The 14,208-nt window shown below is 30.6% G+C and overlaps 2 protein-coding genes across 2 annotated transcripts; both read left to right on the forward strand.

The window, feature by feature from the left end:
- The first annotated feature begins 2,357 nt into the window (after positions 1–2,357).
- On the forward strand, positions 2,358–4,210 carry LOC116779199 (pancreatic triacylglycerol lipase-like). Its single transcript, XM_032673399.2, has 5 exons — positions 2,358–2,424; positions 2,865–3,051; positions 3,135–3,529; positions 3,616–3,949; positions 4,096–4,210. Exons 1-5 carry the CDS (start codon positions 2,388–2,390, stop codon positions 4,139–4,141), a joined length of 999 nt encoding a protein of 332 aa, XP_032529290.2. The 5' UTR covers positions 2,358–2,387; the 3' UTR covers positions 4,142–4,210.
- A 5,711-nt stretch (positions 4,211–9,921) lies between these two features.
- On the forward strand, positions 9,922–11,689 carry LOC116778939 (pancreatic triacylglycerol lipase-like). The gene is made up of 6 exons (XM_032673037.2): positions 9,922–10,025; positions 10,307–10,358; positions 10,501–10,646; positions 10,789–11,031; positions 11,139–11,487; positions 11,580–11,689. The coding sequence occupies exons 1-6, from the start codon at positions 9,977–9,979 to the stop codon at positions 11,635–11,637; spliced, it is 897 nt and encodes a 298-aa protein (XP_032528928.1). The 5' UTR covers positions 9,922–9,976; the 3' UTR covers positions 11,638–11,689.
- Positions 11,690–14,208: the final 2,519 nt, after the last annotated feature.

Genomic DNA, 14,208 nt, shown 5'->3' on the forward strand with positions numbered 1-14,208 from the left:
AGAGATAATAACATTGTAAACATTAAGATTAATTCCATGGTATACAGAAGGGTTTTTTAGTTTATATTTTTATTTTATATCGGTAATATTGTGTTGCAATATTAATAATGGCGTCAAAACATGGTTCAAAAGAAGAAGCCCCAAATGTCTTTTGGACTACGTGTTCGATATGAAACAGACTAAAAAGTTGAATTAAATTTTTTACTTAAATTAATAAAATTTTAAACTATTTACTTCGAATTGTCAAAACGCGTATAATTTAAAAATCAGAAACCAATATTATGTAAATATATATTAAGCCAATTAAAAGGTCGCGCTGAATTCACTTGCTGTATCAAAGATTTCGAATCATTTCAACAGTTTATAGATCTTATAAAACAACAATTTGGAGAAAGAAAACACTAAGCAGATCTTTTATCGAAATTACAAGAATGTAAGCAAAGTTCCATAGAAACAGTTGACCAATTTGCATTGCGTATCTAAATCTACTTAGCAAAGCTTCTTACTGAAATCAATATACATATCTATACTTACTAGACGAAAGACAGAGCTTACTGGCCGTATAGCAGCTATGGAGGATCTCGGTCTCCATAAGTTCTTGATCGGGCTACATCCTAGTCTTTCGCAAATCGTGAGGTGACGGGACCCTGATTTATTAAATGTTGCAGTGAGTTTCGCAATAGCAGAAGAGAAAATTCTGAGTATTAATAAAAGACCCATTACAACAACGTAAAACAATATCAATAAAATTAGATTTGTACCACGTCGAGAGTTCCAACCGAGACAAATTCACCCTTCAAATAAACACAAAACTACCGCTCTGATATAGATAACAATAAGAAAAAAAATATGCCGCTATTGTAAAAATAAAAGAAAAACTATAGAAAATTGTCTTAAACGTCAATATAGTAACAGCAGAAATCAATCTAATGCCTCCAATTCTCAAAATAACAAAGTATGCCTCATCATGGTACTACTTAAAGCTCATCACGCAGGGTTTTCACTGTCAATTCCACAGAAGATGTTACCGGAAGCGATGAAATAGATAATTAAAACGCTTAAAATTTCTCGATTGGTATCGCTCGGAAAATTATTCAAATTAATTCGAAAACGATACTGTATCCGCTGCATCCGTTGTATCCGCTGTGTCCACTGTATTCCCAAAAAATTCACTCTAATAATGCACAATAAAAAATCTATAATACACAATATATTAATGTAAGTTTAACATAAGAATTTTTGATATATAACATTTTTAAACATCTCATCTCATCTCGTGGGAAACTACAAAACGAACAATCTACAATTTTATGAGTTCAATTACAAATTAAAAAAAACACGATATACCTACGTTAAAATAAGCTACTTAAAGAAAGCCATAAATAAGACCCAAAGATAAGGTACGAAAGACAATACATCTCCTCCTACAGTCATATTTTTAATTTATTTTAAAACCATTCAAATAAAGATAAAAGCAAGATTGAAAGATATGATTAAAACATTAAGATTTGTAGTTTCAAATACGACGATAGTCATGACGTTACAAATATCATGCGAATACATGAAATGACGTGATTTATATCAATCTATTCGTGAATCAAGATATCTAAAACATGGCAATCACTACATACATGTATCGTTTTGTAATGACCACAGAATATTCCAGGAAGTTTTTAATTACTTAATCATGTCTTTGCAGTCTGTTCAAAAGGCTACATACAGTATGAAATATTTTTATTTGTATATGTTAAAATTAACGATGAATGTTGTTGAAGAACATCCTGGTTATTAGAGATAGACTGTTTATATTTTGTCCTGGTTATTAGACATATACTGTTTATATTTTGATCTAAAAATAATATTTATTTACGAACTTGGTGTAGTACTCGAAGTTCTATCTAGAACCGGTGTTTCTGTCCTTTTACTGCAGGCGGGCTCTTTTCGTAAACATGATTTTTTAGAGAAATAATAAACACTGCAGTGATAATACCTTGTGCCATAAATTAATTATTATATAAAAATCCATAAGGCTGTAATGTAGTTATTATACGATTTAATAAAAATAAAACAACAAACTTAATTCGAGCCTACTCCTTTTCAGGAACGGGACACTTCTTAATTGTTTAATTTTTTATTAAATATAAGAATATATTATTTAGTACTCAGTTTTTTAAGCTATTTCTTATTTTCCATATCTTATACATCTCACTAATTTATCTTAATGTATTATTATAATACAATTAAAAATCTTATTTCTTTTCTTAACAATTGACAATCTGTGAAGAGCTCTTTTATGATAATGGATAATTTTAAAATAAATTGATAAACGGATAATATAAATACAAAATTTTGAGCATCGTCTTTAGCATTTATTTCTTTCTTTGACAATGAAATTGTTAGTAGCTCTCTGTGCATTAATTGCTTGTAAGTATATTTAGATCATTGTTTATTTAGAGCATGTTTAAATGTTCTTTGTTATCCTTTTTATATTACTTACCTTTAAATTTACGTCCACTCTGTTCTGTATTCTGTATTTCTTTTGCATTCTGTTAATATTATTAAATACTTCTATTACTTACGAAAGGGTCTGATGTTGTAGATCATGGCGTCAGCCCCATTTTGAACAATATAACTATTGGTTATATTGGATTCAATCCAAGGAACTAATGAACCAAAGTTAACCTTTTAACCAAATACACGAACAGTTCTTGAGCGATAAATAATAGAAAAAAATATTTCTTTTCTCATTTGTATCCAAATCAATAAAATATTTCATCAAAAAGAAACTTAGCTATAATATTAAAGGTTTTGTATTTGCTTTACATAATGAAATTATCTACGTCCACATTTAAAAAAAAATTTAGTATGCGCTGTAAATGCTATTCCTCTGGTGCCGGAGGACAATAGCCACTATGTAGAAGGAGTGAGTCGTTATATCTGGATGCCTGACGGAGATGGTAACCCCCACCTTGTCGATCTCTATGAACCTGCTGATGAAAATTTTCTGGCAACCAGAAACGGGAACAAAAACCAGTATTGGCTATTTACCCGGTAAAATAATTATTACAAGAATAAAAATAAAAACTTTTCTCATCTTATTTTCCCCGAATGTAACAATTAACATTCACTTTCAGGCAAAATCGTAATAACCGTCAAGTACTCGTGAACGGTAACGCGAATTCCATACGTAATTCTTTCTACAGAGGAAATAGACCAACAGCAGTAATTGCTCACGGCTGGAATAGCGGTGGAACTTCGAGCTGGGTTACACAAATGGTAACAGCTTTTCTTGACCGTGCAGACATGAATGTCATCGTTCTTGATTGGAGTTCTACTGCCAGCGGTTTGTACACAACTTCAGTAAGAGCAGTGCCCGACGTTGGTAGACACCTTGCTAACTTCCTTAGATTTCTTTTCAATACTGCTGGTGGCAACTGGAATAACGTTCACTTAGTTGGTCACAGTTTGGGTGCTCATGTTATGGGCAATGCTGGTCGTGCGGCCCCCTCTCGTCCTGTTCGTGTTACTGGTAAATTAAATAACAATTTATATTTTTCATCTTTCCTATATGGGCTTTATTTTAATTTCAACTGCATCCTTTTCTTTCGTTTTTAGGTTTAGACCCAGCTGGACCACAGTGGGGTGGTAATTCTAATGCCCTAAATCGTAACTCTGCTATATACGTCGAATCTATTCACACCGACGGCGGTTCTCTTGGTATAATGGATCCAATTTCTCATGCTGACTTTTACCCTAATGGTGGCCGAAATCGCCAGCCTGGTTGTAGCAATAACTTATGCTCTCACAGTCGTGCCCAGGCTTTGTTTTCTTCAACTGTCAGAAATGATCATTTGAATGGAAGACGTTGTGCAAATTTGGACCAAGCTCGTAAAAATCAATGTACAGGATCCAATCTCAAGATGGGTAATTCTAACTTGAGTAAAAGAGGGTAAGCATATTTACAATTCCAATTGCGTACCAAGCATAATAATGTTCATAATATATATATACTTCTTGGCTTTAATCAAAATTCTTATTCTATTTTATTGGTGGCTTTAATTTAAGTTTTAGTAACTATAACTGCCTTTTTTGCAGAAATGGTTTGTACGGGCTTTCTACAGGAGCAAATTGGCCTTTTTAAGGATATGGACACAAAAAGTAAAACTCATAAACTGATAGGATTAAAATAAACTATTTATATTCCTTGATACCCTGTAGTATTATTTTATTTTTTATTTTATAACAATTTAAAATATGTTAATTCGTATATTATACTCTTCTTAAGTGGCTGGACCGACTGAATGAATTTTTTTTGTATATATTTGCTTGGTTTCCCATAAGGTTAGGGTTGATAAATGAGCCCGGCAGATGGCGCTCCACTCCGTATTTTGGTTATTTTAAATGAAAAGCCTGTACCTAATAACCTTTGTTACTGAGCGGAATTCTAATGTTAACATAGACGAAGTCGCGCAAGAAAACTAGTATAAGACAAAATAATTTATAAATGTAAAAATGTTCTATACTGACACTAGGGGTAGTTGGAAACTGTCTCTTTTTCCAGTAGTACTAAGTCTGACGTGTGTAATTAATATGAATATATCGTTTTTTTATTATTGTGAAAATTACAATATAATAGGAGTAAATATTCATAAAAAATCTTGATTTGAGGGAAATCTAAACATATAAGCAAACAAAAATGCTCTTGAAAATCTTGTCAACACTTATCATGTCCCTTGTCATTAAAATTCGACTAATTACATCCGGTGATGAATTTAGATTTAAATTGATCAGATAAGCTTTCCTCCCCCCTTTCCTTTTATGACGTAAATAACGCACAAACCGTAAATAATATTTAACTTTGTGATATAATTCTCCAATTTATTTTTATTTTCTGTCTTGAGACAAAAAGAAAAAATATTGGTGCTTTAATAATTAATTTATGAAATAAAACAATATCATAAGAGTTGTTCGAGAGTACGTGAGAACATTTAAAAAATAAACACATCTTTCGTGTTCCAAATAAACTCATTGCGTCTTTGTTATAAAAAGTGGTCGAGATTTGTTCATCACTAATTAATTCCACAAACATTTCAAACGCTTCTTTTAAAGTTCTTTGTAATAGTGGGGTTGCGAGGAGATAAGTTTTGCAGTTACTAAAAATGTAAATACAGTGTGTACGCTCATTATATTGCTGTTAACTATAAGATATTAATCTGACGATTAATTTAAGGGGACTGGCTATATATAACAAGCGGTTGAAAAACAAATAAAAGACATTCGTGGGGGTCAGGCATTGAAAGTGTATGTGAACTAAACCCTAAAAAGTGTTTTATAAAAATGTCTGAAAAATTAAAAGGTAATCTCAAGATATTTTAGCTCGTCAGATTTTATAAAATTTTAATTGTGTAACAGACACACAATACTGAATTGATGAGTTTAATTTAATTAAAAGTTTATTTTCATCTTTTACTTGAATAAAAAAATTATTTAAAAAAAAAAAAAATTATGTTCTCTTCACTTTTCATTATGTTTTCTGAGTTTAATGTGCTAGACAAGGGAACTCCTACACCTTTACATAACCGAGTGCATGATTTTTTTTATCTCTACATTATTAAAATTATTTGCCTCTTATCGGGTTTTATTTAATTAAAATACTTGAAAGTGATAACATTTATTTTAAAATTAGAATATTAAATACGTTGGATATTAAGCAGATAAATACTATGTCAGAGGCACTTCTTTCTTTTGTCGTGTTATTCGTATGTTTTGTTTAGGATTCTTAAGTATTTGTGTCGAACTATGGATAAAATCTCGTATTTTAAATCTCATTTGTGTATAATTAATTATAAATATGAAAATAAATAATAATTCGATGTTCTCAATCATATATACATGTATATTTGCAACCTTTCCTTAGTCAGAATATTTGAGACAGATTTGTAAATATGTTATTTTATTTGCTAGTTGTAAAACAATATAATATATTAATTTTATAGAAATGTGTTTGTTAATAAACACGTACCCATATCACGGAATCACACTCGAGTGCCCCTGAAAAAACCCCGCTTTTTGAAAATAGCCAACAATACACGAGAGATTATATTATGAATGATAAGATATATAATTTATCATCATTAACAAATTGCTAATATTTTGATGTATTAAATATCACATCAACAATATAATAGATCTTTTTTTTAATAAATGTTTTTGTTTAGTGATTTCATTTATTTGTTCATTTTTAAGTTAAACTTTTATAATATCGCCTAAGTTTTTTCCATTCACCTATCGCATGTAACGTAACGAGTGGCTAGGTTAAGTTGTAAGGCGCTTGACAGTGCGAAAAAGTTAAATATGGTGGCGCCTAAAACTCTTAACAATTAGTAGCACAGCAATCACTTCTCACTCATTCGTCAAATGGTAACAGGTTTTTTAATACTTTGATCAACATTTAAAAGTAATATAGTGCTCAGTTTTATATACTTCCATCGTGGAAATTATTGCAATTATTTTGTTTTCAATAATCAAATAGATAGATATTAAAAAAGATATTAACTACTTTAATATATTTCTACTATTGATATCAGTTTATCATTCTCTGTTTCATTCATTTAATTAATTTGATAACATATATTCACTTGCATCGTTATTGACTAAAAACACAACAAACCTTTAATTTAATATTTAATTTGTAAAAAAATATAAAAAGTACATAATGACATTTAAACGAAAATAAGTTTCCTGGTTTTTTATCATTTTATATCTACATGATCCCGACGTTTAGGTTTCTTCACATAAACTATGATCACGGGCAGATGAGATGTAAGTGCCTGTCGGTTAGTCTTGTTATTTGTCATCTAACGCCAAGGATTTCTAAGTTGTCTGGCGCCCTGTTCTGGAAGCACTCAGAAGGCGCTTACTGTGTCTTAAGATCTTGTGGTCTTGCGGTCTCACAGATTTAGAATTTTATATTTTTGATGAAGGGGTACAGGTTTTATATAATTATCTACTATCATGTTATACTACAATCAATTAAATTATCGTCATTTTAACTACACTTGTAGATTACCGAACAAATTTATTTAATTTAATTCAATCCTTCACATTACCCAACAAATTTATTTATGTATTTTTAAAGTCCTCCTTTTTTTCGTTGGATATCGATGAATCAACTTTCTCCGAACCAAGAGGGAAGTAGGAAGTATATATAAGTATACTCGATATGAGCCCGAAAAAATCCACTAAGTCCTCATCACCTTAGTATAAGCCACGGGGTCGTTTGAGCATGCGACTGTGACGCTTTGGCGTTATATCGCCACGCTTAAATAAGGGTGCTCCGATGATAAGATAGCAGGTTACGACATCAGTATTTGTGGGGTAAAAGGGTTGCCCCAAATACCTCTCGCTGGACTCTACCACCTAGGTTGGCATAGAAGCGTCTGGCATAATTCCACCTCCGTCTACCCGGTGTCCAACGACGGAGCAGATCACTTTAAACAATCTAATCTAATATTCGGTTGATATTTTTTAGGAATTTCTGTGCCGATTATTCGTGTTATGTTCTGTATCTGTGGATTTAATAATTAAGTTTTTGTAATGTTCTAATGCTTAAAAAATTTTATACAAGTTCAGGCATTCGATGCTGTGTCGGATATTAAATTGTTAATTGTATACAGTGAGTAAGTGTAAATTATAGTTTGTATTACGTAATACAATATCCGACAAGTAAGTAACTCCTGTTTTATAAAGAAATTTCAATAAAAATCCTATTCAATTATCATATGTATCCTGCCGAATTTGTAAAACTATTTTTTAGATATGTTTTAGTTATCTTATTGCTATTAATAAACAGCAAGGTCTGACACTTTTATCAGACCACACAGAAGCTGATAGAAAAAAATATAAATGTAAATAATACTTCCTTTGAAATTAAGTGACTATGTCATGTATAATGTTCATGATTATAATGATCATGAAGTACAGAAATATTGGAATTAAAATCATTTATTTTTTTATATAGCATATTAACAATAATACATATTTATTATTATTAATTGTGTATAATACACACGACTTGATTGTATAGAACTTTCCTGTAATTTTTATAACACTTACTTCTTTTAAACTATAATATGATTGTTGTTTTTAATTCTGACTTGATTCGCAAAATGTACAATGTAACAGATATCCATGCAATAGGCTCATAATATAAATATAATTCATTCTTATAATATTTATTTCGTTATTATTTCGTTGTAAAAATAACAGCAAAATTTAAACATCATTTCTTATACCTTGGGTATCCGAAGGAGCTTGTCGTGTCCAACTTTTAGAAAGAGGAAAGAAAATGATATCTTCGTGAGAAACTAATTTCAGAGCTTAAAGATATTTTTTGGTAATTTGTTTTGCTAGTGATCAGAGATATGAACACTATTTTCTTACAAACTTGAGTACATAAGGGAAAAGATTGTTTTTTTTTTGTGAGTTTCACGAATGAAGGGATTTGAATTAAATAAGGATATCAACTAAAGTAACTAACAAAGCTCTGGGACATTTTTAACCACCAGTGTCAGCAGGCTGGAAGGACACGTGGCTAAAATATCCTCGGATAGTGGTCACCGGATAGTGGTGAACCGATCACTCCATGGACTTTGTTAGAGAACCGGGATCACAGTAAATCCAGAAGGCACAGGATCAAACGTATAATGTCTTTTTCGGGCACAAGCTCGTCACCTATATAATAATGTAGTTTCATTTTACGAACAATAATATAATAATAAAAAATAAGAATAATAATAAAAAATTTAAAGAGCAATAATAGAATGCTAAATTTTTTTTCAATTTATCTTATATCGCATAACAGTTGGGTAATAGCTTAAATTGGAAGGCCCTTGGCGATGCTCTACTCGGTTAATTTCTTTTCAGCTGCCACTGTAGGATCAATATTGTTATTTGTTTAAGTACATATTTGTTGGCTATGACTAGTGATTTATTTAAATATTCTGCTTAATTTTTAACACACTTTCATCGCGTGGATGATTGTATTTAATTATGTATTATACACTTCTCCGATTATTATAATTGAAGCTTATATTTTATTCACCTATTAGTGTTTCCGTTTTGTCAGAAAATCGCACCAGATTTGATTTTTTTAACACCAACAATGTGATACTAAAATTATGGATCCCTCTATGTATATTAAACATCTATTAGATCAACACTGTCTTAATGATATAGAAATAAAAAAAAATTAATCTATTGTCGTTTATGAAAAAAAATCTTACTATTGGCATAGAACTTGTAACATAGTTAAATTTATATTTTCTTAGATTTACGAAGACGATATATCGAAACTGTCAAGTATATTAGAATATTATAAGTTTAGTTTAAATTTTTATGATTGTCTGTCTCAAGTCTGGTAAAAAAAATTGTTTCTCCTCGCTGAAGTCACTTAAGTCTAAAATGTTGCAGTATATTTATGTATAAGTAAAACAAAATTTTTATCATGTACACCAATTGTATGTTATATATTATGGTATTAATGACTAATCCGTTGATCGTGTTATTTATGGCCGATTAAATATATTTCTAGAATAATTAATTTAACTCCAGTTATTTCTTTTATGTCTATACTAAATATTTTTTAAAAGAATTTTCAAATACCTTTTGTGAAAGGGTTTATTGATGTTTTTTTAATTTTAATTATTATTTTTTTTTGGCTTTTATGTATATATAATAAAACAGCCCAATTAGTATTAAAATCAGTTCAAATATATGTTTATAAGTATTTCAAGAAAATTTATATAAACTGTGTTATATCTCAAAAATAAAATTGTTAATATATTGTTACAGGAAACTCTGTATATCAATCATGGGGATTATTGGTTCTTGGAAGGAAGCGCATAATAAAAAGATAAATAACTGTATAAAAAGGATTTTCACATTACTTCTGTTTATTTGTCAGTACAGAACGAAAATGTGGACGATTATCAAGTGTGTTCTATTACTAAGTGTTGCTGTGGCAGGTATATGTTAATTAATTATAATGTGTTCACAGTGTAATCTAGTTTATTTTTGTTTTGATTGGAATAAGATTCATACACGGTGTTTTCTATTTCTAACTTAACATGAATTACTTTTATAAAAAAAACAGTATCACTTGAAATATTTAAGTTCGATGCGACACCTAGCTTTCTTTGTTTTTTTTTTATGGAAAATTATCAAAACTGGCATGTTTTTTTGTCGTAAAAGATAATTTAACGATTGTTTAAAATTATTAATATTATTTTACCTTTTTTTCATATAGCCCATGGCTACGTGTTAGGACCAAGAGACGTTGTGTTCCATCTATTCACAAGGTGAGTGGGTATTGTAACTATTTAAGACGAATCAAAAAATATTTTCACTATGAATCCTTTGAAAGTTGAGTAAAAATATAACCCATACTATCTAAACGAGTATGTTTTAAGGCATGAAACATTTGTTTTTTTCAAATTTCAGATCAAATCCCCAAGTCAGTGAGCCATTGTTACCATCGGAGGGCTCCATTGCGACATCGTCTTTCCAACGTACACGTCGGACAATTTTCACAATTCATAATTATGGAGAGGGAGTTGGTGGAAATTTTAATGCTTTTGTTATTCGCGGTAATTGCCTTTACAGACAAAACCTTCGTTTTTATTAAACTACCAATTATTTTGATTTGGTAAAATTAAGACATCAATATTTGACAGAAATCTTTTTTGTGAACATTTCTGGAGAATTTAACAATTTTTCCATTAATTGCAGCTCACTTATTGGCCGAGGACGTGAATGTAATAGCGATTGACTGGAGCCCTGCTGCAAGTTTTTACTCATATGCTTTAGCAAACATGCCTCAACTCGGCAGAGTTATTGCTTCTTTCATCGACCTTCTGGACTCAAGGTTTGGATACAGTCCTGACAATATTCGTATTGCGGGACTTGGCCTTGGAGCACACGCGGCTGGTATTGCGGCGAGAAATATTAATGGAAACATACCTCATATCGTCGGTAAGTGTATTTATTTTTCCCGAAAAAACAAACAAGTGAGTGCAAAATACAATTATAGATCGAAATATTCTTTATAAAAATAAGCTGATATATATTTTTTTTCACAGCTCTTGATCCATCTCTGGTTGGTTGGACTCATCACCCAGAAATTTTAAGCAAAGATGACGCCAGCGTTGTAGAAGTAATCCACACTTCAGCTGGAGCTGAAGGTTATGACAAACCTCTGGGAGACCTGGACTTCTACCCTAATGGCGGTACTTTCATGGCCGGTTGTGGAACTAATTCAACTTGTTCCCACATCTACTCATATGTGTACTACGCAGAATCACTTACCACTGAGCTGGAAAATGGCAAAAAATTCGTAGGCACTGCCTGCGATTCCTATGAGAATGCTATCAATTTAGCATGTCAGGGCGAACGAGGCGTTATCTTTGGTGGATCTGCAGTGAAACGAACGTGAGTTTGCCATTTAATAATAAGAAGTCACATATATTCGATTAAAACTTAATATTTAAAATAATAATTAACCTCATATTAAAATTTTACAGAGAAAGCGGAATCTACAGTTTTCTAACTAATATTCGATCACCATTCGCGAGAGATTAAACATCGATTTTGTAGAAAGAACCTTATGTATTAAAAGTAATTATATAAGATGGTGTTACTTGTTTTATTTGCACGAGTAATTAGGTATTGTCCTCATTTATCGAAAAAAGATACTTAGTATTAGATAAAAAAGATAAAGTGATTTATATACTTTTTAATTTATATACATCATTAATGAAATTGAATTAAATTGTTTACTATTATTAAATAAATGGAAAACTAACTAACTATCAATTTCGTCTTTTATTTACGGAAACTGTGCAAAATTTTTATTGAATAGACTAATTCCTATGGACGTTAACCCTGCCCATGGAGCGATGAACTTGCAAGTTATGAAAATAAAAATCACGATTTTTGTAATTGTCAATTCAGTAAAGTTGAATTGTTAATTCTATAAATATATAAACACCAAGTTCTATACTTATAATATGCAAGTAATTGCTTTTTTGTGACTATATATATATTTGATTCTTTTACTCGACATATACACTTAAAACTCGATATATGTGTATACATATATATATATACAAACACTTAAAACTTTTCTTGTATTAAATAATTTTTTCAGAAATTTTGTTTATATATGACTGTTCTATATTTACGAAATAAATTTCTACAATTTGATATTTTATCACAATTTAAATAAACAATGCAAAACACTTAGAACCGATTACGAAGCTTTTTATTACATTAAGAATAATTCAAATCTCTATAATCTAAAAAAAAATCTTTTTAAAGCAGTGCCTTTTATGTGTTAATGAAAAAATAAAATACAATTATTGAAAAAATATTTCATACCATATGATTCATAAACATATCTTTAATATAGAAAAATAGTTCCATAGTCTGGGGTATTCAATACAGCTTTATTGATTATTGTAAAAAATAACAAGATAACAGGTATCTTGAATTCAAGGTCTTTCTGTAGTAATAATTATTAATTATATACACATATATATAAATCAATTTGATCCGTAGAACCGAGACGTTTCAAATATCTGCTAATTCTTCATCAGACAATTTATTGGAATCCGACGAATGGGTTGGGAGCATGACTGCACAGCAGACAGTACAGCATGACGTACGTGCTGCCACCTGGCCTCCCACCGAGTTAATTACGATAATAATTAATAAATATCTATTCTTTTGCTATATATTTAAATGATATCTGTCCTAGCATTTCGATTTTAAGATTATAATCCACTAGCTTTTGCTCGCGACTCCGCTTGCGTGGGCATCAGAGTTGTTCTCTGCCACTTAACCCGAACTACACTTCATGGTTCCACCCCTGTAGTTTCGGGGTTGGGAAGGAATATTTTATAAGCTGATTATGTGAATAATGGGTAGATATCACGATACAAAAATGTGATGCGCATTTTAATTAGAGCTTTAGGAAATTGTAATGATTACAGCTTTGCGAAAGTTGTCACTTCCGCTTTCGCGGCTTAATTTTTAGTAAGTATCTACTTTCCTACACTTCGAAAAAGTAAAGTATTGCCTATTCAATTAAAATTACAGCAATACAATAATTTTAATTTGCTAATTGTAAAACAAAATCACGCTGCTGATGCTATCCTATTATTACATAAATGTATATTGTTACCAAAAACAGAACGATTAACACCACAGAACATATACCAAAAATAAGACCGAAGAAATTTTTATAATTAACTGCTAACCACACACAAATGACGCTTTTATTTTATTATTATCAATACCAAAAAGAGAATCAAACGCTAACCTACGCTACATTTATATTAAAAATACAACTATTCAACGGATTTCCTAACTAAAAGAAATACCCGCCATTACAATATTACATTAATAGATACTCTACAGTGTGTTTTCAAAAAATTGCTAGTGTCTTGAAAATTCACGTTACAGAGAGGACCGTCAACGATGCCTGCCCGTGTTCGGGTCGCGCTCTCAGCGTTGTTTGACTCCTTCCCCAATCCCGACCGCGGGGGCTAGTCAACACGAAATATATTTTGTTGCGCGTTATTTTTATTTTGCTATATCTCCTAAAGTATTTATTTAATTTGTATGATGTAAAGGGAAAAAATAGTCTTCATAAAATGCTCATGCCAACCAACTTATTTAAAATTATAAAGAATAATACTTTATTTGTGTAAATAGCGTTCCAAGTTAGCGCTATGTAATTGAACATTTGTTAAAGTGTTACAATGAATATAGTATGTTATCCTTAAGAGATAGACATATGATAACCCGGACTTTTCTATAGACCTATATAAGATACATAATTACACCATACATTATTTTGTTATATCTTAAAGGGTTTAGGCAGCGTTTTCGTTAAAACCTTCTAGACAACTTATTTTTTTCCGACATTGTCAACAAATATATTTACTTATACGGTTATGTGTTCATCCAGGGTATCACCTATCCACATACCAAAATTTCATCCAAATGGGTCTAGCCATTTTTGTGTGAAGGAAAAACAAACATAACTCCATACATTGTCACAAACTTTCACATTTATAATCTTAGTAGGATAGGATACTTTAGAACCTGGTTTACCAAATAAGGTTAAAACGATGATTACTATGATTT

Source organism: Danaus plexippus, chromosome 6 (assembly GCF_018135715.1).
Source record: "Danaus plexippus chromosome 6, MEX_DaPlex, whole genome shotgun sequence".
NCBI classification, from domain to species: domain Eukaryota; kingdom Metazoa; phylum Arthropoda; class Insecta; order Lepidoptera; family Nymphalidae; genus Danaus; species Danaus plexippus.

What these genes read in the sequence shown, in the direction of transcription:
- LOC116779199 (XM_032673399.2), top strand. Translation starts at nt 2,388, where the DNA reads ATGAAATTGTTAGTAGCTCTCTGTGCATTAATTGCTT. An exon ending in TCTCTGTGCATTAATTGCTT is followed by an intron (nt 2,425 to 2,864) that starts GTAAGTATATTT and finishes AAAAAAATTTAG; the next exon opens with TATGCGCTGTAAATGCTATT. An exon ending in TCGTCCTGTTCGTGTTACTG is followed by an intron (nt 3,530 to 3,615) that starts GTAAATTAAATA and finishes TTTCGTTTTTAG; the next exon opens with GTTTAGACCCAGCTGGACCA.
- LOC116778939 (XM_032673037.2), top strand. Translation starts at nt 9,977, where the DNA reads ATGTGGACGATTATCAAGTGTGTTCTATTACTAAGTGTTGCTGTGGCA. An exon ending in ACTAAGTGTTGCTGTGGCAG is followed by an intron (nt 10,026 to 10,306) that starts GTATATGTTAAT and finishes TTTTTCATATAG; the next exon opens with CCCATGGCTACGTGTTAGGA. An exon ending in AAACATACCTCATATCGTCG is followed by an intron (nt 11,032 to 11,138) that starts GTAAGTGTATTT and finishes TTTTTTTCACAG; the next exon opens with CTCTTGATCCATCTCTGGTT.